The 24,596-nt window shown below is 44.8% G+C and overlaps 1 protein-coding gene across 1 annotated transcript in view; it reads left to right on the forward strand.

Annotated features, from left to right (window-relative positions):
- Nucleotides 1–9,685: 9,685 nt before the first annotated feature.
- NPSR1 (neuropeptide S receptor 1) overlaps nucleotides 9,686–24,596 on the forward strand; it is a 77,761-nt gene continuing 62,850 nt past the window's right edge. Inside the window, exons 1-2 of the mRNA XM_083468859.1 lie at nucleotides 9,686–10,357; nucleotides 19,927–20,059. Of these exons, the coding sequence (XP_083324985.1) occupies nucleotides 10,214–10,357; nucleotides 19,927–20,059 (277 nt within the window). The 5' untranslated portion in view covers nucleotides 9,686–10,213. The remainder of the gene's footprint in view (nucleotides 10,358–19,926; nucleotides 20,060–24,596) is intronic.

A 24,596-nucleotide genomic window follows, 5' to 3' on the forward strand; every position in this document is an offset into this window, starting at 1 on the left:
TAAAAGTCCAACAACCTATATTTCCATGTTTTACTTTGCTGTTTGTTTGGGGGTTTTAAATCTCTGCTGGGGCTTTCTCACCAAAGAGTACCTGCCCCAAACCTGGATTTTGACATCCAGGATTTCTCCTTTTATTTTACCGCATCTATTTTCTCTTTTACCAAATTCAGCATGCCCACATACAATAGGTCACACCAGGGTTGAGGAACTTTTGGTCTTCCAGATGCTGCTGCAGAGGCAGATTTAGGGCAGCACACCCAGTTCCCCCACACTGGGCACCGAGGGCGACACAACTATGACCATCTCTCCCCCTTCTTTTCGTTCTGCACCACTGGGGATGGAGCTGGCTTTGGTGTGCACAACAGGGCTTGGTGCGCTGCTCCCGGAGGAGCTGATGTGGGTGGTGCTTGCCTGCATCTGTCTCCATGGCGCTGGCACAGAGGTGGCGCCCAGTCAAGGCTCCAATGTGCCCATTCCTCTTCCTCCTTCTCCTTTGTGGCTGGTGGTGGAAGGGATGTGATCATTGGCTGAGGAGGCAGCAGCTGGGGGTGCTTGCCTCACACTCTGCCAACGCCAGAGCATGGTGTGCATGGAGCGCATGTCTTTCTACATTGCAGGAGCGATGAGGAGGCACTGTTGGGGGCGCAGGTGCATGGTCAGGTCACCTCCCGATCGGTGGAGTCACCTCTTACCGCCCCGTTTCAGGCCTGAAGAATCTCTCCCTCCCCTCCCACTGGTTTCAAAGAGCTAGGAGAAAACAAGAAAGCTTTTAAGTACAGTGGTACCTCTGGATGCGAACGGGATCTGTTCCAGAGCTCCGTTCACATCTCGAAGTGAACGCAACCTGCGTCTGCGTGGGTCGCGATTCGCTGCTTCTGCGCAGGCATGAACACAAAATGGCGCATGCCATTTTGAGCGTCTGCGCATGCGCGAACGATGAAACCTGGAAGTAATGTGTTCCGTTACTTCTGGGTCGCCGCAGAGTGCAACCCGAAAACGCTCAACCTGAAGCAACTTCAACCCGAGGTATGACTATATTACCGTATTTTTCGCTCTATAACACGCACCCGACCATAACATGCACGTAGTTTTTAGGGGAGGAAAATCCGTAGGCATGCCACCCGTAGGCATTTCCTCCATAACACGCACAGACATTTCCCCTTACTTTCTAGGAGGAAAAAAGTGAGTGTTATGGTGCAAAAAATACGGTATTTATTCAGTCGCTGTGGTAACAGACAAAGAATTCTAGTCTTTTCTTCATGATGGAGCGGCTCATTCTGGCTCCTCTCTTCCCCTTCTCCAACAGCACTGGCCTCCACGGAAGCCTCCCATTGCCAAACGCCGCTGGGTACATTGCTCTTGTACCCTCAACGACTGTCGCGCCCTAGGAGACAGAGGAGCTTCTACACTGTCTGTTGAAGTGTTCGCTGACTGCTCTCCCCGCCCCCCCCTTAATTCTCCCAATTCAGCATAGCTTGGCTGCTTGCCTGCCCACCCCTCCCTTGTTAACATTCTCATTGTTTGGCTGCAATTCAAAACTGTCTCTCTCCCCCCTTGTCAGCCCACCATCCCTCTGCCTCTTCATTCTAGACTCTGACACTTGGTGGCTTCATGCCTGCCAAACTGGGCACTCGTGCACCACTAGGCGCCACTTCTCCTAGATGAGGGATTTAAAGAGCTACAGAGGGACGGTTTCATTGCACCCTCCCCATCGGTTAGGACAAAGGGAGGAGAGCAAAGCTGTGAGCAGTGAGAAATATTTTGGGGGGGAAGAGGGCAAATTTTGACCTCGCTTAGGGAGCCATATTGCCTAAGTCTGCCCTGGCTTCTGGATGACAGCTCTGGTTACCCCTGGCCATTGGCCAGGCTGGCTGGGGTTGATAATATAATAATAATAATTTATTATTTATACCCCGCCCATCTGGCTGGGTTTCCCCAGCCACTCTGGGCGGCTTCCAACAAAACACTAAAATACAATAACCTATTAAACATTAAAAGCTTCCCCAAACAGGGCTGCCTTTAGATGTCTTCTAAAAGTTTGGTAGTTATATTTCTCTTTGACATCTGGTGGGAGGGCGTTCCACAGGGCGGGTGCCACCACTGAGAAGGCCCTCTGCCTGGTTCTCTGTAACTTGGCTTCTCGCAATGAGGGAACTGCCAGAAGGCTCTTGGAGCTGGATCTCAGTGTCCAGGCAGAACGATGTGGGTGGAGACGCTCCTTCAGGTATACTGGGCCGAGGCCGTTTAGGGCTTTAAAGGTCAGCACCAACACTTTGCATTGTGCTTGGAAACGTACTGAGAGCCAGTGTAGGTCTTGGTTTGGATGGTTTGGGACAAAAGACTGAAAACAGTGTTTCATGCAACAAATAGAGCTGGATCAGAAAATGGTGACTTCTTACATCCTTAATGGGTGCTGGGGTCCAACAACATTTGGAGGGCCATGGATTTTTCATCCCTCCATTACAGGAATCTTAACCAGAACACCGATGACAATAGTCAGGCTATCAAAGTCCCCTGCTTCTTTTTTCCTTTCGTTAGGAATGGGGGGGGGGGGCAGCAGCAAATACATGCAACTGCAATACTTTCACATAGCTGGCTAAACCTAGATAGTATTGGTCCAAAGGTAAAAAAAAAGGTAAAGGACTCCTGGACAGTTAAGTCCAGTCAAAGGCGACTATGGGGTTGCGGCGCTCACCTCTCTTTCAGGCCTAGGGAGCCACCATTGGTCCACAGACAGCTTTCCGGGTCATGTGGCCAGCATGACTAAGCCGCTTCTGGTGCAATGGAACACCGTGAAGGAAACCAGAGAGCACGGAAATGCTGTTTACCTTCCCACCACAGCGGTACCTACTTATCTACGTGCACTAGTGTGCTTTCGAACTGCCAGGTTTGCAGGAGCTGGGAAAGAGCAACGGGAGCTCACCCCGTCGTGGAGATTTGAACCACTAACTTTCTGATCAGCAAGCCCAAGAGGCTCAGTGGTTTAGACCACAGCGCTACCCACGTCCATTTCAGTATTGGTCCAAGCAGCACCTCAACAACAAAGCCATGATAAGAAGTAACATTTTGTGAAGACAATCAGAGGTCTCATAGCTACTATCATAAAACACACCAGGTATCTTTTATTATAATAATAATAACAATTTGTTATTTATACCCCCCCCAATCTGGCTTGGTTTCCCCAGCCACTCTGGGCAACTCCCAATCGAATATTAAAAACACAATACAGCATTAAACATTTAAAACTTCCCTAAACAGGGCCGCCTTCAGATATCTTTTAGGATAGTTGCTTATTTCCTTGACATCTGATGGGAGGGCATTCCACAGGGCAGGCACCACTACCGAAAAGGCCCTCTGCCTGGTTCCTATTTTGACAGAATAGCTGCAGGATCCCTTTGGCTCTAGACAGTAAGTGCAATTTTATATCTGTCACTATCTGAGTGTGAATGGTATGTCCCATTTCCTGAATTGCTGCTTCCCAAAAAGCTTCCACCAGAGGGCAGGACCACCACATGGTCATGTAAGTCACTCTATGTTCACAACCCTTCTAAGAATGGAGAAAGCCTTGCTCCAATATCTGAGTCATCCAAGCAGGTGTATAATAACTTTATGGAGTTTTCTTCAGGTCAAAGTGGTGTTCCATTGTCATGTACTTGTTCACTTTTTCAATCTCTTGGTCCCCCACATCCCGTTTCCATTGATTCATGAAACCTGAATTTCCCTCAGTGGTTAGCTCAAGGAAAATATTAGTTTCTCTCTGTCCCAATAAGGTTTTAGTTTGTTTATCAGCTGAATCTTATGAAGGGCACTCTGAGTCATTTGTGCTTTCAGGGACAATGTTGCATCATTGAGCAACTCCAAACTGTGACTCTTATCCTTTATGGGTACTGCAAACTCTTCCAGAACAGACAGAATAATTCTCAGCTGGCGTCTACAACCTAAGCATACTTCAGCATCTCATTGCCCAGAGCCCTTACAATCGTGAGCAGAAAGAGAGAGAGAGAGAGAGAGAGAGAGAGAGAGAGAGAGAGAGAGATTACTACTTGCATTGTATCTGTTCCCTTTGTGACATCATATGGCCTCACAGGGCAAGAAATGTCACCGTGCTTCTTCCCGTCTTTGGTCTCAGCTTTGATGTGTTAAGAGTTGGGTGAAGATGAAAGACGAAAGTACTACAAAAATAATATTCGGGTATAAACTCAAAGACAGAGATTGTTGCTGATATAAAACTTGACATGGGTGAATTTTGTTAAAATGATTTTGAGTCATAAAAGCATAGTATATGACAAGAGAGCAAGAAGAAACACAATGGCAAGTCACAATTATCGACATGAAAAAATATACACCATCTTTTTGGGGGGTGGGGGTGGTTAAGGCCAGCAACACAGCTGAGGATCAATGAATGAGTAAACTTTAAAAACAGCCAAATAGTTTAAAACAAAAAAACTCACTGTTCCCTCCCTTCTCTTGGTTTCTCCTCATTCTTCCAAGATGCTATAGGCAAGTGGTTGTCAAATTCCTTTGCAGAGACTAAATTTGGAGGTGGGAATTGCGTGTATGATTTAAAAGGGACAGGAGGGTTGGGGACACAAATTGCTCGGCAAGTGTTGCACAAAGAGGAGAGAAAAGGCACTGCAAGGCAAATGAATTACAATACCCCCTGGAGTCCTGCAAATGGATACTTTAGAGTGGTGGGCAAAGATTCACAATAGCAGAACTGCGAATAGCGAAATCCATTGGGCAAGGAGTTCTTGCAACACAGTCCGAAGACTCAAAGTCAATGACGCCATTTTCACAAAACATGAGAGCGGGCCAAGCTGATTTGCATTTCACAGGCTGTGGACTGAAACAAACTGAGTTTGCTCAAGGGCACAGTGAGGGGGGAAATGAACAAGACTGCAAACCCCATCACTAGTCATAGCTGAGCTCCATAGAAAGCAGTGGGATAGAGCTTAGTCCTAACTAAACCATCTCGGTGACTTTCAACTAGACTACAAGTGTGAGAATGGGCATATTTACTCAGAAATCCCATTACGTTCGTTGGTTTTTGCTCCCCATTAAGGATGTAAGAAGTCACCATTTTCTGATCCACCTGTATTTGTTGCATGAAACACTGTTTTCATTCAGTCTTTTGTCTCAAACCATGCTATTTCTTTCACTGCCCGCTGTGTCAAAATTCTGCAACTTACATAATTAATTCTGTAAATCATGTTGACATTACGTTATTTCAGCCCATTTTTTTTTCAGTGCAAAAGGAGACATGATGTAAATGCTGAAATGTAATCATTTGCAGATTTAAAACAACAACAACAAATGTCATTCATATTCTCTGGAATGATTTCTGTTCTGGATATGAGGTGAATAACCAAACACCATCAATTTCTGCTTCTGTTTCTCTGCCATGCCTACTCCCTGGGAACTGCACATAGTTGTGACCTTTTCCTGGATCATGTGTGTCCATTTCATCAGGAAAGCAGCTAGGATTCTGTTTCAATTATTCTTAAATGTCATTTTTGGAGTCCATTAGTGAAGTATCACTGCCTAACAAAATCATATTACGGCAACCACTCCAAATGAAAACTCTCCCTAAATCAAAAAATTATCTTATTACAGATCCATTAGATGGTGTAAATGATATCATGAACTGATGAAACATTCCACTTCATCCCTAGAAAAGAAAAAAAAAACCTCCATGGCTTCTTCCCACTCTGTTAACTGCCAATGGATTGCACCGTTATACGAATCTGGAAATGAATATCATCATACTTTGTAAGCTCATGATTTTTGCAATGAATTATAAGTCATTTTGGGTTGCCTTGGGCAAGATAAAGAGACTAACAGATTTAATAAGTAAAAAGTAAAAAAAAAAAAGAGTAATTGCTAGGTTCTGTTTATTAAATGGTGTTGGCCAGAAAATGCAATATAATGTTATAATATAAAGTTATAATGTTTATAACTCTATCATAGAATCATAGAGTTGGAAGGAACTATCAGCAGGAATCTTTAACCCAACATGGGGCTCAAATCTATGATCTGAGATTAAGAGTCTCATGCTCTGCTATAAGTGCCACACTTTGCTTGTAGCCCTTGCTGGCTGTTTCTTTCTGGTGGGTCTTAAAAGTCCTTCGTACACAATGAAAAGCCATATTACATGCTGTTTTGTCTCAGACAATACTTTGATAATTACACAACCTTAGTCTCCATCCTTTATCCCTCTCCTTCCAAACACAATAGTCCTTGCTGGCAGTGGCACACTTAAAATCTAATAGACACAATGCAAATGGAAAATGGAAAAAGGAAGGGGAAGGGAATAGGGAGCCAAGTAAACCCAAGTACCAATTCTTACACAAAAATCACATAATTAAAAAAATATGCATCCTTTATCTTATAGGCACCAGCTGGAATTGTTGCTGATGGCACAGTTCTGAGATAGGATAGCTGGAACAGCAGCTGCTCCTTGCTGACCCAGTGGAATTGCTGCCTGTTCTTTCCCTCTGGTGCAGTCAGGTGAAAAGGACTAGTGATGGTAACTTTTCTCGGAGGGGATGAGCCAAAAAGACAGTTTGTCTCAGCCAAGCTGAGTGTCCTCTGCCCCAGGCACAGGGTGCTTCCAGATGAGATTTTATTGTTGAATTAGCGCTTTCCCGAATTGTTGTTGCTTTGCAGTATCCACACAGTTTCTTTATTACCAAAACACCAATCTAGACTTTCCCCTAATTTGTTCTGGATTTCACCTTACCACAGAAAACCTGGTGAGTAAATGAGAACCTGTTTTACATTGGCAGCCGCTACTGGTCTGGAAGCTTGATGACACTTACTGGGACAGTGGTGGTCACAGGTATGGCAGCCCTCTCTATTGCCACAGCCCCTGGTTCCCCTTGCTCTCCCCTTGAGCACAACCTTGCCATTTTCTTCCTGACAGCCCAAATCATAGAATCAACTCAAATTGTGGAGATGGAAGGGACCCAGAGGGTCATGTGGTCCAACCCTCTGCAATGCAGGAATCTCAACTAAAGCGTCCATGGCAGAAAGCCATCCAGCCTCTGCTTAAGAGAGCCAGTGTGGTGTAGTGGTTAAGAGCGATAGACACGTAATCTGGGGAACCGGGTTTGCGTCTCCGCTCCTCCACCTGCAGCTGCTGGGTGACCTTGGGCCAGTCACACTTCTCTGAAGTCTCTCAGCCCCACTCACCTCACAGAGTGTTTGTTGTGGGGGAGGAAGGGAAAGGAGAATGTTAGCCGCTTTGAGCCTCCTGAAGGGGAGTGATAAAGCGGGATATCAAATCCAAACTCTTCTTCCCCCTCGCTTCACTGTCATTGTAGGATCAATTGGCATCTCAGTTGCCACTCATTGATACGTCTGACAGGCTGTGGTTCTCGAGAGACATTGTAGTGCACCTAGTTAAGAGCGGTGGACTCGTAATCTGGGGAACCGGGTTTGCGTCTCCGCTCCTCCACATGCAGCTGCTGGGTGACCTTGGGCCAGTCACACTTCTCTGAAGTCTCTCAGCCCCTCTCACCTCACAGAGTGTTTGTTGTGGGGGAGGAAGGGAAAGGAGAATGTTAGCCGCTTTGAGACTCCTTAGGGTAGTGATAAAATGGGATATCAAATCCAAACTCTTCTTCTTCTTCTTTAAAACCTCCAAAGAAGGAGAGTCCATCACCTTCTGAGGCCACCAGTGGTTTGAGCCCACCCAGAAACAGCTGTGGGTAAGATTCCTGCATTGTAGGGAGTTGGACCAGATAACTCTTGGGGGCCCTTCCAACTGTACGATTCTATGTTTCTATGATAGATTCTATGATCCATCCATCCATCCATCCATCCATCCATCCATCCATCCATCCATCATGAGTCCTGCAGAAGTGGTCTCTTGCCCAAGCAAGAAGAAGCTGGGGCAGGGCAGCCACAGAACTCCAGGACCACTCTTAGGTCTGTGAGACCCTCTTACCAGATACCCTGAAGAATGGCTGTGGGAAACTCACTGAACTGCTGAGATTGAGTGAGGGACCACCTTACTAAGAAGAAAGTAGAGTTGGATACCTTCTTCCATCAGTTTCCCTGGAACAGTCATTAAGCTAACTGGCCTCTGATTTCTAGGTTCCCCCAGGATCCTTAGAACATCATTGTTTCAGGGCTACTGTTTAAGTGCTTAAATGCATGTTCTCGCTTTGGCAGCACTTTAATAAAGTGCTTCTACCTTGGATGATCTGAGAGGAAATTGAATGCATGATACTTACCTGACTTCTAAGGCAGCAAGCTTCTGGTAGATCTATTTCTGCTACAGCATGACCCTTCCTCCCACCATCCTGAAAACCCCTCCATTCTGCCCATTGTGAAACGTGCCTACTTTTGGATTTGTTTTTTTAAGGTGTCCACACACAGGTACAGAAATAGCTGCCCACATGCCCACATGTAAAGCCCCATGGCAGAAATGGTGAGCAACCAAAACAGAGAAGAACCAAAATGACCCAGTGAAATGGGCTTTGTTGTCTGACGTCCCCTCTCAAACAGCCAGGGGGAAATCATGTGAGCTGGCAACACATGCACCCAGTTCAGACTAACTGCACCCTCTCCCCACACCCATGCAAGTGCCACCATGAGCTTGTAAAGGTAAAGGCAAAGGGACCCCTGACCATTAGGTCCAGTTGTGGATGACTCCAGGGTTGCGGTGCTCATCTTGCTTTATTGGCTGAAGGAGCCGGCGTACAGCTTCTGGGTCATGTGGCCAGCATGACTAAGCCACTTCTGGTGAACCAGAGCAGCACACGGAAATGCCATTTATCTTCCCGCCAGAGTGGTACCTATTTATCTACTTGCACTTCGTGCTTTCGAACTGCTAGGTTGGCAGGAGCTGGGATCAAACAATGGGAGCTCACCCCGTCGCGGGGATTTGAACCGCCGACCTTCTGATCGGCAAGCCCTAGGCTCTGCGGTTTAACCCGCAGCACCACCCGCGTCCCTTGAGCTTGTAGCCAACAGCATTTACCTGAAGGCACCATTTGTGAGAACTGGAGGTACCAGCAGTGACTGAAACCTAATTGTTGCAATCATGCAAATTACAATAGCCACAAAAGACCATGTCAGCTCAAAGCACTCAGAGACTGCTTGTTGTGGGGGTTGGGGAAAGTTCTTGCTTTTTATTTTATTTTCTCTGCAACACAGGATCTTAGGAAGCTCGTATGGAGTCAGCCCACTGGCTCATCTGGCTCAATACTGCCTACACTGATTGGCAGCAGCTCTCCAGGAATTCAGACAGAGGTATTTCCTAGCCTACCTAGAGATGCTGGACACTGAATCTGGGAGCATCCTTTCCCCTAATGATCAGATGTGATGTTTGAGCATTGGGATTGAAATATACTCGGAGTCAAGAGTGGATTTCATGCTCTTTATTCAGCTCATAGTGGTGAGGAGGAATGGAAGTTCCCCCACAATATCTGCTTTATTTACATTATTTACACAATGGGTTGCACGTGATTGGCTAATTCTGGGATTCTCCTGTAGGTCAATCAGGTTGTGGTTTCACTTCCACCTGGAGCTGGATTGAGTGGCTCCTGAGGACCAATCAGACTGCTGCATTGTTCTAGGGCCAATCAGACTGCTGCATTTTGGATCCTATTGTTCTAGGACCAATCAGACTGCTGCATTTTGGATCCTATTCAACTCAGTACATAACAGGGATATAGCACAATCAGGGAATTGTGGCACGGATCATGGAAAATGATGCAAAGAGAAATTACAAAAACAAAAAACGGTCTACTTCAAAATCCCGGTGGTCTAGGCAAGTTTCAACAACTGATGACACATTTGATGGGCTGCGCTGCATCCTGCCAGGTACCACAGGACATGGAACAATGCTCTGTTTTGTAAAGAAGATGATGCTCACTTTGCCAGTTGACACTTAGACGTGTGGTGATCTACAGCTAGCTCAGGTACAAGGATGACTCAATGGGGATTCACTCGTAATTGACGCCAGGTGCTGACGAGAAACGTCTGGACAGACAGGTCTGTCAGCAGCCTGAGTTCCTTTAGACAGAAGGTTTCCCCAGCTTGGATGGTGTTGCTGAGTTGCCTTGAAGTTTGATGCCTCCCAGAGCCACTGGTGGAGCAGTGAAGCTGCCTGTGCAGCTGTGCTCCTCTGTGGAGAGAGCTTGGCTGTATTATTAACTCTCCGTCGCCAGAAGAGCCAGAGCAGTTCGGAAAAGAGCCACAAACCATGCAAGCCAATGTCACAGAAGGCAGCAGTCGCTCAAATGGGAGCTCTCGCAGCCTGGATTCCACACTTGTCACTTGCACAGAGACAGTGACTTTCACTGAAGCGGAGGAAGAGGAATTAGAATCCTTCTATTATTCCTTCAAGGTATGTTCCGCTTTCCTGCGGCCACTCGCTTTTCTTATTATGATGATCTAGCGGCTTGGCAGGCAGGCAGAGCTCACCAGTGGGGCACTGAATGCTTTTGCTTTGAGTTGGCAGCTGATTCCCGCCCCTCAATTTGTTTCAATGAGGACTTCGAGGTCAAAGAGGTCTGTGTGTTTTTTTCAGCTGGTGATCAGTGGGAGGAAATGTCAATGTTCAGCGAAGAGCAGGAAAGCGATCTTTGTATAACCAAAGGATGCTATATAGATATTGAATTGCTTAGCTGACTATGGAGTTTTCCTCTTTTTGGAAGCGATGTTTCAGCTGATGTTTCTAATGCAACAATAAACAGCATATTTGTAATTGCATTCCTATTCCTGTGTCTTGAAATTAAGATTGCTTAGATTAGTTTACCTCCTTGTGTTTCTCCGTTAAGTGTGGTGCAAATTGACGGAGCTATAGAAATCGCTACCAACACGTAGCCTTCCCAACAAATGTACTCTAAGCAACAGGCAGCTGAGTTCTGTGATTATGAAAAGCTGTGCCGTCTTTTGAGGCTGTCTACCTCCCCCCTGCAAGTTTAATTGACTTGTATAAAAGTTTCTGAGACTGTAATTTTCAGGGTGCTGTTGGGGAGGGAGATTTGTGAATGGAGACAATTTGATTTCAGCCCTCTCATTGGAGAGTACCTTGCTTATTGCCATCACTTAGCAGGTGAAGTTTGGGAGGGGGGGACCTGAAAAGTATCATGGCAAACATTTAGTTTATAGCATAATTGTCTGGGCTGCTGCCAATCCTCTGATGGATTCAATTTCATCAGGTGGGTTTGTGTGTGTCACGACAAAACTGACAGCGATCAGGCAGCATCGGTCAGCGTGGTTTCAAAAATGAGAAGTTGGAAAAGGTCTTTCATCCCTCTGTGGAAGTGTAATGGATCCAGTGGATCTAAGGGTTCAGGGCACATCTGCATAGTAGATGGCCATAGTCGTTTCTGGCTCTCTAGCACGCAAGCAGAAAAGGCAAGTCAACATGGCTGTGCCCTGAGAGAAAGGGAGTAAGAGCCCTGATAGATCAGGTGCGTCTAATCCAACATATGGCACAGGGCAGCCCAAGACATTTTGGCACCTGAGGTGGACCCCAGAATGGTGCCCCTCTCTCTGCCAGGGAAGAAGGGGTGAGGGAAGATCGACATAAGGGTAAAAAAGTGGAAGCACCTTTGTAGAAAAGAGCGCAAGTGAATTTCCCAGTGCAAAGACTTCTTGAAATTGGTTGTAGCTGAAGCCCCATTGCCTTCTCTCCTTCCAGCAGGTTTACAAGAAGGACGTGTGTGTGTGTGTGTGTGTGTGTGTGTGTGTGTGTGTTGTGTGTGTGTGTGTTGCTTTGTTATGAATTTCAGCTGGATTCTGCTTGAAATGGAAAAATAAAGTCAAGAAGCTCTTTCTCTCTTATCTTTCTGGTATTGACATCTGTCTGTGAGCCTAAACATCAGCAGCAGCAACAAGAACATCAGCAGCAGCAGAATAATAATAATAATAATAATAATAATAATAATAATAATAATAAAAATTAGTAGTAGTGGTAGTGATTGGGAATAAAGAGAGTGAAAGCTAGTTAACCTTTCCAATTTGAAGATAACTATCCAAGCAGGTCGTGCTATTAGATACAACAGAGCATCTAGGACCAATCAAAAAGAAATAGGACACAACATAAAGAGAAGCAAATATTAATTCCTAATGTAACAAATGCCTCTTGACTGCATCACGCAGACATGAAGCTGGGATGTTGTTTCATCCTGGGGCATTTGTCTTGTAGGGACAAGTATTCACTACAAGGACCTGTTTAAAATATCCATTTTTAGACTTCCTGCTTTTTGAGCCTACGATCGTAAGCAGGAAACACCACTTACAACTTTGACTTAAGGCAGCACACTGTCATTGACTTTAGTGGCTTTGCAAATTCTTCCATTTTTTTTTTCTGAGAGAGAGGGGGGTCATCCACATGATGGAGGCCCCCATCTCCAACCCCCCTGCCAACAGCTACTAGCAGTTTAATGGAATAACATGGGAGCCATGCAGAAAGAGACATGGAATAACATGGGAGCCATGGAGAAAGTACCCAATATAATCCCAATTTTAAAAAAGGGGTCTTGGAAATTATAGGCCGGTTCATTTAATGTTTGTCGCTGGAAAACTGGTGAAAAGTTCACACTGAGTCATCCACACTGAATCATCCAATATGGATATCTTCTGGGTCTTCTGGGAATTTGCTGACTTGTCGCAAGAACTGGAGCTTTATGGGCAAAAAAGCACCATATATACAGTGGGGGGGAGTACTTGATCCCCTGCTAAATTTGCAGGGGTTTCTGACTTTTGTCTTCTGGGTTTCTGGGGGGTTTTCCTGTTGTTATTCTGTCTCTCACAGCTACAATAAACCTACCATTAAAATTGTGGACTGGTCATTTCTTCATCAGAGGGGAAACGGACAAATTTAGCAGGGGATCAAATACTTTCCCCCCTCACTGTACATAGAGGCCATATTCACACATGGACCATGGAGCAGAGAAAGCAGAGGAAAAGGGGTGGGGGGAACAATATCAGAGGTGTGCAACCATCTCCATTCTACATCACAGCTGGTGCTTTATGAGAAAATGTGGGGTGAAAGAACCCATCTCTTGCCAGAAGTCCTTCCTCAAGGAAGCGGGAAGCCTGCTCCAGGAAGCCAAACTTTTCATTTCCAGAGTAAAAACAAAGAAGATCAAACATAAAAACCTGTCCTATAAAATAATCAAAAGCGGGTGAACGCCTGCTCTTGTCCCACCCCAGAGGAGCAGCAATGAATAATAATAATAATAATAATAATAATAATAATAATAATAATAATAATAAATAAAAATAAAGTTATTTATACCCCGTTCTCCCCAGCCAAGACTGGGCTCGGGGCGGCTAACAACCAATAATAAAAACAAGTTGATTAAAATACAATTCAAAAAACAAGATTAAAATACAACATTAAAACATTAAGATGCAGCCTCTTCACAGGAGGAGAAAGGATAAAGGAAAGAGGGGGAGGGCATCAGGCTGATTCCAAGCCAAAGGCCAGGCGGAACAACTCTGTCTTGCAGGCCCTGCGGAAAGAAATCAGATCCTGCAGGGCCCTGGTCTCATGAGGCAGAGCGTTCCATCAGGCTGGAGCCAGTGTTGAAAAGGCCCTGGCCCTGATTGAGGCTAATCTGACTTCCTTAGGGTCTGGTACCTCTAGGGTGTTGCTATTTATGGACCTTAAGGTCCTCCGTGGGGCATACCAGGAGAGGTGGTCCTGTAGGTACGAGGGTCCTAGGCCATGAAGGGCTTACAGGTTTTCCCCACAGGTAGCAAGACTTGCTGCATCCTCTATTCTCTCCTTCCCTGGCATCGGGCAGTGCAAGCTGTGCTAGTTTGGAGATTGCCCTGGAAAATCCCCAGGGAGTGCTCAGTATGTCATTTGAAGCTTGATTCCACTTCTGCTGAAACAATGATTGCATGATTATTCTTTTCAGGCTGTAATCCTGCCCCCACTTATCTGGCCATAACTCCATTGAACTCAGTGCATAAGATTGCCCTGTTAAAGTCATCTCGTATGATTTGTGTTTAAAAATACAAAGCTCGATTTAATTAGACAAGGGGAAGAATGTCGACCAATCCTCCGTATCTCAGACAGGCTTGGGAGACGTTTTTATTGAGACATTATTTTGTTGCTTTTATATTGGCTCTTCAAATGATGCTGTGCTTTAAATATTTTGATAACTGCTGGTTTTAGCTGTCCTTTGAATATTGCTTCTATTGTTATCTTTGATTTGCTAAGGCACCCTTGAGGATATTAAGATTCCTCTTTAGACACAATGAAACACATACCGTATTTTTCGCCCTATAGGACGCACTTTTTCCCCTCCAAAAATGAAGGGGAAATGTGTGTGCGTCCTATGGGGCGAATGCAGGCTTTCGCTGAAGCCTGGAGAGCCCCAGCGCCAGCCCCACAAGGTCGGGGGACAGAGGGAGGCGGAACGCCGCCATCCCACTGTCTCCCGAAGTGGTTTGGAGGCTGATGGCGGGGAGACCCCGCCGCCAGCCCTGCAAGCTCCAGGGACAGTGGGGAGGCGCAGCGTGTCTTCCCGCTGTCCCCGGACCTGATCTCAAGGTGGGCGGTGGGGAGAAGAGCGCTTCTCCCCGCTGCCTGCCCCACAAGCTCCAGGGACAGCTGGGAGGCGCAGCGCGTCTCCCCGCTGTCCCTGGACCTGATGAATGTTAGAAAGATGTTGGAATGAAATTATTTGGTTCTAGCAAAAATGTTTAAAGAATTAGGCAAGAATATTATGGTTGTGAGAAGTGAGGTAAAAATAAGATTTAAGTTTTAAGTTTTTAAGGTTTTCCTATAAGGTAATATGAAAATAGATTAAGGTAATGTAATGACAGAATACTATGAAATATGGAAAGGATTTGCTGCATAATTAATAACCAGGATACAAAAAAAGGGAGGAGGAGGAGGTCTAAGAAAGAAGGTGATGAGACTTGGGGATTTGAGAATGATGGACTTATCTTTGTCTGCGGTGTATTTTTGTTTTTTGAATGTGGTTTTTTCTACTTTCTTCTTCTGCTTTGTTTTTTCTTTGTAATTTCAAAAATTTTCAATAAATATCATATTAAAAAAAAATCATATAACATATCATATTAAAAAAATAGCACATATCCTCCTAAGAAAATGAATGAAGCGTGAAGCATTGTAGATGTACCAGCAAAGTCTTTCCTTGGAAGTGGTAGCATAAATAAGAGCGATCTTATCCACAAGAGACAGTTGTTGCCACCAAATAAATTGATTCTTTTGTCAAGTAAAAATATCGTTTTATTTTCTCCAGTTCTTGCAAAAATATAATTACACGGGTTTGATATTTTTGATGTTGGAAAGATTATTCTTATGCTGATTTAATGTGCTGCCAGGGCAGGGAGGAGATCAACTCATGGAGGAGCAAACAGTCATAATAATATGCAAGACAAACAGACAACCGTTGAGCCAGCCATATGGATGGGAATAGTGATTATACACAAGGAGTGTTTTGGGGCTTGGGGAAATTTCATGCACACATGGCTACTTTTTAAAAGCAAAACATGGATTGAAAGGTGAGTGTAAAAGTTTTCATTGTCACCACGAAAACACATTTGTTCAGCCTGCATATTTATGCTGTGGTGCTTAGTGTTCAATAGCCTGAAGCTGGAGTTTGTGCTCAGGGGCTGATTATGTTATTCTTCATGGTCATACTCCCATTTAAGATGAAAACAGCCAAACAGTGATTGCATTTCCATAATCCACACATGGGGAATGAAAATGCAACTCACTGGACTTTATACATTTGCATAGTAATGTGAATACACATGCTACAATTCCCAGATAATAATAACAATAATTTATTATTTATACTCCGCCCATCTGGCTGGATTTCCCCAGCCACTCTGGGTGGCTCCCAATCGAATATTAAAAACACAATACAGCATTAAACATTAAAAACTTCCCTAAACATGGCTGCCTTCAGATGTCTTTTAAAAGTAAGATAGTTGCTTATTTCCTTGGTATCTGATGGGAGGGCGTTCCACAGGGTGGGCGCCACTACCGAAAAGGCCCGCTGCCTGGTTCCCTGTAGCCTCACTTCTCACAGGGAGGAAACTGCCAGATGGCATTCGGAGCTGGACCTCAGTGTCTGGACAGAACGATGGGGCTGGAGATACTTCTTTAGGTATACTGGGCCAGGACCATTTAGAGCTTTAATGGTCAGCACCAACAGATAAGTCTGACCAAAGTCTGTGTTAAGTTGTGGGCAAACATATCAGACGACACAGCAATTCTTCAAACAGCTCTTGTTTATTCAAAGGCCAGAACAGAACTGAACTGAAGAGCTCAGTCAGCCTGCTTATATAGAGCTCCTGAACAACGTAACTGTAGCAACTTTCTAAAACTATCCAATCACTGAATGTCACTTTCGATCCTTCATTTGCATAACTATCTACAGTATCCCCCTGCTGGCCCAGGGTGAGAACTTCAGTACATAACAGTCTGTGCGTGCAGCACTGTTCTGACAGAGAAGCTTTCTCTCATTGGATGAACTTGTGGGAGAATCTTGGACTTGGAACAGGTTCCAAAGTTAGGACTTAGGTTTCATGTTTGTGCTTTAGCCGTGGAGTTCTTCTACACACACACAAAAGGAATAACCAACGTGTTTGGCATGTTTATGGGTGGACTTTTTTGATGGCATCCATTTGTCTCATAAGACAATGGAGTGTGCCTCCATTGGGGTTGAAGTCAACCAACTGGGGAATCACAGCACCTGCTGTGGCTGCAAAAACTGGTAACCCATAACTGTTGCTTCCTGCCTTACTTTTGCTGCATTGGTGGCATTCTTCAAGGCACAAGCCTGTGCAGTGTGTCTGGAAGTCCTGGGCTGCCCAGTCAACAAGACCTCCCTCTCAGCCTTGCTGATGTGGTCCAAAGGAAAGCAGAGCAGGATGTTTGGCACCAACTTGGCTTCAGGTGTACAAGGTGCCACCCAACTGCCTAGGGCAGGGGGCGGCAAGGTTTACCTCGCCCGGGCTGGTTGACTCCAGCGGAGATCACTCCGTGGGTTGGATTGTGCGTGCGCTCCCACAATTTCTGGCATCTGCGCAGACGCGATTTACGGCGCTGTGGAAGCGAGTCCCTGCGCCGCACCGGTTTAACGCAGCAGGCAGGGACTTGCTGAGCGGGCGGCTTGGTTAGGGGGTGACTTATGGGCTGGTTAAACGACCCCCATGGGCCTTAGATTGTGGCCCATGGGCCTTAGGTTGCCTACCCCTGGCCCAGGGACTCCCCTCCGGATTTGTGAAGGGTTTGCCTTCTCGGTAGTGGCACCCGCCCTGTGGAACACCCTCCCACCAGATGTCAAAGAGATGAACAACTACCAGACTTTGAGGAGACATCTGAAGGCAGCCCTGTTTAGGGAAGCTTTTAATGTTTAACGGACTATTGTATTTTAATATTCTGTTGGAAGTCGCCCTATAGCTGAGGGGGAGGCGGTGGGTGGACTGTTTGGGGCAGCGCAGACCCTGTGGGCACCCAAGCCATCGCGTCACTCCCAGGAGAGACGCGTGGCTCAGGCACGCTGCAGGCCCCATGGTGAGTGCCACCCGGCAGTTTGTCACCCCCCCCCTCAGTGGTGACACCCAGGGCGGCCCACCCTCACCACACACCCCTTCCTGCTAGGATGGACTAGGGCAAGTGTAAACATCAAAAGGCTGAGGAGCCCGCAACACAACTGTTTGCTGTACCCAAGGTACCAGTTCTTGTGTTCACCCAAGTTTCACCTCCAACTTCCAGGACCGGGTCTGGTGACTCTGGCCAGGACAATGTTCATGCAAGGAGGCCGTTTATGGCTCTCATACAGGCAGCTGCTCATCACCTATTAGGCAAGCAGAAAATGAGAAGGGAAAAGGTGACACGCAGTATGGTCCTCTGCATAGGATATGGATTGAAGCGCCAAATCCAGTGTTTCCCTTTATAGGCAGCCTTTGGGATATGAACATCTGGGGGAAAATAAATAAATGGTACTACTAATAACCAAATCAATAAAAAATACTACTTGTTGTTAGTATGTATTAAAACCCATCATTTATTACTTATATTTATTATTATTAACTGCTCGTAGCATTCTTAGAAGTATTGTAAAGCCCCACGGCTACTAAAGGAACTATTGAAATAAATTACTACAAATTCAGCTATGACTTGCAATTCAAAAAGTTGTAGAAATCATGAATCAGTTTAACATTTTTTGTTACTTTTTTTAAAAAAAAAAACTTAATTTCAGTCATTGTCAGCATGAATGATAGCAAAGCATTGGGGACACTTTCCGTACATTTCTGTGTGCCGCACATCTCCAGCAGTATCCTCGCCTTTGGCAATGGTGTATTTTGGGATGTGGTGCTCAGAATACAGGAATAGCCTATTTTAGCTCACAATACAGCAATTAAAGCAATTAAAAAGCACTGCCAAGACATTTTTGTTGCTAGAAAGCATCCCTATATAGTACGTTGCTATTTAGTCGTTTAGTCGTGTCCGACTCTTCGTGACCCCATGGACCAGAGCACGCCAGGCACTCCTGTCTTCCACTGCCTCCCGCAGTTTGGTCAAACTCATGCTGGTAGCTTCGAGAACACTGTCCAACCATCTCGTCCTCTGTCGTCCTCTTCTCCTTGTGCCCTCCATCTTTCCCAACATCAGGGTCTTTTCCAGGGAGTCTTCTCTTCTCATGAGGTGGCCAAAGTCTTGGAGCCTCAGCTTCAGGATCTGTCCTTCCAGTGAGCACTCAGGGCTGATTTCCTTCAGAATGGAGAGGTTTGATCTTCTTGCAGTCCATGGGACTCTCAAGAGTCTCCTCTAGCATCACAATTCAAAAGCATCAATTCTTCAGCGATCAACCTTCTTTATGGTCCAGCTCTCACTTCCATACATCACTACTGGGAAAACCATGGCTTTAACTATACAGTGGTACCTCGGGTTACATATGCTTCCGGTTACATAAGCTTCAGGTTACAGACTCTGCTAACCCAGAAATAGTGCTTCAGGTTAAGAACTTTGCTTCAGGATAAGAACAGAAATCGGGCTTCGGCGGCGCCACGGCAGCAGGAGGCCCCATTAGCTAAAGTGGTGCTTCAGGTTAAGAACAGTTTCAGGTTAAGAACGGACCTCCAGAACGAATTAAGTACTTAACCGGAGGTACCACTGTATGAACCTTTGTTGGCAAGGTGATATCTCTGCTTTTTAAGACACTGTCTTCTTATAGTATAAGAAGGTTAATTTTGTGGGAAATGATTCATAATGAATCGAACAAAAGTGTTTTAAAGTACTTTTCCAAAACAAAACAAAACAGAGTCCTTTTTGTTGGGGAAATTCAGGTGGAAATTCCCAGGTGTCAAAAAAGGTTATTTATGTATGCCACTACTGTGGCCCGTGTTTTGTTAGCCCCCAAATGGAAAACAAGCAAGGTCCCAACTAAAGAAGAATGGCAACTTAAACTAATGGAATATGCACAACTTGTGGACCTAACATATAGAACAAGGGAATAAAAAGAACATATGTTTAGAGCAGATTGGAAAATGTTTATTGAATATATGGGGGGGAATTGTGTACATTTGAAAACGTGGGCAGCATGAAGAGAAATTCAACAATGTAAATAAGTTTTGATGGATGTAATAATGGAATAAAGAATGGTTTAGTTTATATGCAGGGATTTATGTTATGCAAAATGAACCGTGGAAAGAGAAGAAGGGAAGTCATTGATATTTTAAGGTTGTTTAAATGAATATTCTAATATGCAAAATGTTAAAAATGTAAAAAATTATACAGAAAAAAGAAGGTTAATTTTGGCTTTAAATGACTAAGGCTTTTAAATACAGAATTAACCAGGAACAAGTTTTACCGCCACATCTTTCTGCCACTTGGGTAATGTGCTTAACTGCAGCTCAGCATCTGCTACAACTGGATCCATCCATTTACCATAGTATTTTCTTTCTCCGCAGACAGAACAGCTGGTTACCCTTTGGATTCTTTTCATCATAACGGTTGTTGGGAACTCCATTGTTTTGCTCTCCACCTGGAGGAGGAAGAGGAAATCCAGGATGACTTTCTTTGTGACTCAGTTGGCCATAACAGGTAAAGCTGTGTCAAAAGGGGGTGTGGACTTGCTCATTTATTTTCACTTGGCAGCAAAAAAGGCAGCAAAAAAGGGGAATGAGCCCTTGTGGGGAAATTTTGCCCTGATACTTTCCTCTTCCATTCGCTGTCCTAGCTCTATTCTGCTGTCTGTCTGGTAGAGTTGTCCAAGAAACTAGTAAATTTCGCCAAATGCACAGGAGCACAGGGTGTGCAACATTATCTGGCCTAGGTACTTGAAGGGACTAACAGAGATGAAGCCACAGCTTTTCCAGAAATGTGGGGGTTTGGGGCAGGGATAATGAATAAGGAAAATATAATTTCTTATTATTGATTGAGTCCATAGATCAGGTAAAAAAATCCAAATTAAAAAAATCTAAAACTTCACATAAAAATATAGATGCATTAAAATGTTGTGCTTGTTTCTGCTAAAACAACTAGAAATTCTAATTTTTGTAAATAATTTTTATTAAGTTTTACAATTTTATATTCAACACAAACATCATTATCACAAAAAGCATATATGAATCCCAATATCCCCCTCTCCAATGACTTCCCTCAACTTCCTCTTTGGGTTCCCTAAATATTTGCTTCTCCTGCCTATCTTATTCTATCTTAATTTTATAGTATTTTAGTTAAATATTATTAAATTCTTATAATTTTTGTACCATATTTTTTCACGTTACATCTTACACTTTGTTATTTTCTAATTATTACATCTTAACTTGTGTGTTTGTTTTCTTACTTGTAAGTGTTTACTCAAACCCTGCTAGTGAGTCCACCTCTTTACAATATTTCTGTAGGTACAGCATAAACTGTTCCCAATATTTTTTGAAATCTCTATTGTCTTTGTCTCTAAGTTTTCCAGTTAGCTTCGCCATTTCAGCGTATTCCGTCAATTTTTCTTGCCATTCTTCTTTCGTTGGTATCTTATCGTCTTTCCATTTTGGGGCTAGTAATATCCTAGCCACCATTGTAGTGTACATAAATAATTTCTTCTGCTCTTTTGGCAAGTCTTGACCTGTAATAGAAATTCTAAAAATATAATCTAGGTTCAAAATCCAGCCTTTGGCATATGCACTTCTCATTAGTGCCTTGTAACAGAAAGGTTGATTTTTCTGTCACATATTTCTTTATTTGTAGAGCCCAATATCTTGAAGAGGAAAAGACTATACCTAGATAATATGATTTTACTTGCTCTATTTCTTTAGAGTCTATGTACTAGTTGTGCAACATTTTTCACTTACCTAAGACTACTGCGAAATTGATGTATAGTCACGAAATTAAAAGACGCCTGCTTCTTGGGAGAAAAGCAATGACAAAACTAGACAGCATCTTAAAAAGCAGAGACATCACCTTGCAAACAAATGTCCGTATAGTTAAAGCTAAGGTTTTCCCAGTAGTGATGTATGGAAGTGAGAGCTGGACCATAAAGAAGGCTGATCGCCGAAGAATTGATGCTTTTGAATTATGGTGCTGGAGGAGATTCTTGAGAGTCCCATGGACTGCAAGAAGATCAAACCTCTCCATTCTGAAGGAAATCAGCCCTGAATGCTCACTGGAAGGACAGATCCTGAAGCTGAGGCTCTAAGACTTTGGCCACCTCATGAGAAGAGAAGACTCCCTGGAAAAGACCCTGATGTTGGGAAAGATGGAGGGCACAAGGAGAAGGGGACGACAGAGTACGAGATGGTTGGACAATGTTCTCAAAGCTACCAGTATGAGTTTGACGAAACTGCGGGAGGCAGTGGAAGACAGGAGTGCCTGGCGTGCTCTGGTCCATGGGGTCACGAAGAGTCGGACATGACTAAACGACTAAACAACAAGACTACTACTTTGGATTTAGCACTGTTAATGACTAGATAATTTTCTGTACAAACTGTCTCAGTAATCTCATACCAGCTTGTGATGTTGAAAATAAAATCACACCATTGGCACAAACTGATATCTTCACAGGTCTAGCCATAATGTTTAAGCATATCAAAATTTTCGCTATGCAAACTAGGTTCAATAAATTGAATGAAGATAAGGTCTGGTCAGACTCCTTTGTATATAGGAATCTCACACGTAGGAGCAGAATTTCAGTCTTTTCAAAACTTTAAATGTGTTTCTGTGTAAAGCAGCCTGATTGAAAATAATAGCTTCAAATCAAGATTTGTTTTTAAACAATTTATCCCCAGAAATCTATATACAGAATCAGAAGCAGCAATGAAGTCAATAAAAGCAGTATGAGCCTTTGCTGTGTATTAAATTATCAAATGGAGTAATTTTCAAGGGTTCCTTTCCCAAAGCCTGCCTGCTCTAATCTTTGAAGGAGATGTGCTGTATAAATTTAGGCTCATCTATCAATGAGGGTGATTGATGTATAAATCATGGGACCCTTCTGGTTTCCTTTTTAAAATACTGGGACTATACTGTTACATTTTCAACCTTTGCGGTACAACCTGCCGATAGCAAGGCAATCCTCATTGCTCTTGAAATTTTCAGTTTGGCAGGAAGTCCTTTCCTGGAGTCTTATTATTCTTCAATGGTTACATATAAGATTTTACCTCTTGGGAGAATGCAGGAGGCCATAAAGAGATGGAATTAATATCTAATACAGGAAACATTCCACAGGATATCTGTAATGTGTATGGGTTGCTCGTGCGTAAGTTGCCGCCTCTCCAGGCTTTGTTGCCTTGCTAAACCTTTCAGTCTGGGCAGCCCTTCACTTCGTGGCTGCCTCAGTCGCTAGCAGAATCCGTCAGTGGGCGTTTCTTAAATCTTTTCCAACATAAAAGTTGTTTGACACCCAGTCTCCTCCTACTCTCTCTGCGCGGGAGTCTTCTGCGCAGGGAAGGCGTGGGTAGCGGAGGACCTGTGCTCTCCCCGCTGGTGTCCGGTGAAGAGTCCTGGAGCCCTCTCGCCGATTCCCCCATCAGCCCCTCTATATCCCTGGTGTTGCGCTGATTTGCTTCCCCATCTGCGGAGCTGCCTCTCTCCCTGCTGGGCCCTTCTCCAGCATCATTTGAGAGCCTTCCCTCCGCCTCTAGCTTCGATGTCAGTTCCCTGACAATATCCTTCCTATTTCAATTTCTTCTTTAAACATGTCTGATTAAAAATGCCCCGACATTGAAGCAACAACAGATATATCTCAAGATAATTTTATTTTGCTTGCCCTGCTTGCAATATGTCCGGATTTCCCCAGCATTTTGCCGATTCAGCGAAAATCTGCCTGCACGATTCCCAGACATGTTTGGGAAAACCAGGATGCATGGCAGAAATAAGCTGAGTTTGGCCCATTTGCAACCAAAATCAATGTCAGCCCAAAATTTAGCCTTTAAAAAACCAGCCAGGTTTTCTTGGCTGCTATTATTTTTTGTAACCTCATCTAAGTTCTTAACATACAGCGGCGTAGTGTGGGTTATCAGCACCCGGGGCAAGGCAAGTAATTTGCGCCCCCTAACCCGGGGCAAGGCAAGTACAGTAATTTACTCTCCCAAGCAGCAGCAGCGAGGCTTCTCTTTCCCCCGCGCTCTCCTGGAGCTGCCTCTTTTCTTTCCTTTCGCTTTCTCTCCTTAATTGATTCCTCCTCCACACCGCAGCGTTTCCTGGCTGCTTCCCCCCCTTCCCCTCTCTCTCCTCCTCGCTCTGCTTGCCTTGCCCTGCCTGAGGGCACCCTGAGGAGACTCCGCTCTCCTTTTTGACCAGGCGAGGTGGAAAAGTCTCTTCCCGCCCCCTCGCCAGACTCCCTGCTCGGCTCGGCTCACTAGCGAGGCGGCCAGTGGAGAGAGAGCCGCAATTACCATAAAGCTCCTCTCCCTCCGCTTCGCCAAGCTGTCAAAGCCCCGGCAGCAGCAGCAACGGCAGCAGCAGGCGCAGCCAGACCCCCGCCAGCCAGCCAGCCCGCCCGCCCGGCTTCCTCTCCTTTTTTTGCCCGCGGCAGAAGGCTTCGCTCTCCCCCTTCTGCGACTTCCTCGCCAAGCCGAGCGAGCGCAGGCTCCCTAACCCGTGGATTTTAGTAGGGGCAGAGAGCTGCTAGTGCAAGCGCGCCCCCCGTCCATGTTGCGCCCGGTGCGGCCGGCCCCCCTGGCACCCCCCACGCTACGCCACTGTTAACATAATATATTATATACAGCCTTCAGGGGAAGTGCATGGAAGATTCACAGCAGATTTCTTGACTTCTATATTATTTGGGAAGATGGGCCTTCAGCTGCGCAATGGAGAGTTTGATGACTCCCAGCTATGGAAGGAAGCCATTGTTTGCAAAAAGTTGTTTTGAATACCGGCAGTTCCTCACTAGTACTAATGATGAGTCATTATTAATATCACACAGTTTTAAGACATTATTCTAGCACCATAACATTTTGCTGCACGAGCAGTACTCCCATTGCAAACCTTATGCCTGCAGGCAGATAAAAGTATACTGTTATCGTTATCCTTCATTTCTTAGAGCATGTGATTGCCCTGGGAAGAATCAAAGGGGGGAAATAAATTAAAGACATTCTCTCCAGATACTTCATAGCCTGGTAATTAAGATGCAAAAAGCAGAAGAACA

The sequence above is a fragment of the Podarcis liolepis genome (genome assembly GCF_965112155.1).
Source record: "Podarcis liolepis genome assembly, chromosome: 12".
Lineage (NCBI taxonomy): Eukaryota > Metazoa > Chordata > Lepidosauria > Squamata > Lacertidae > Podarcis > Podarcis liolepis.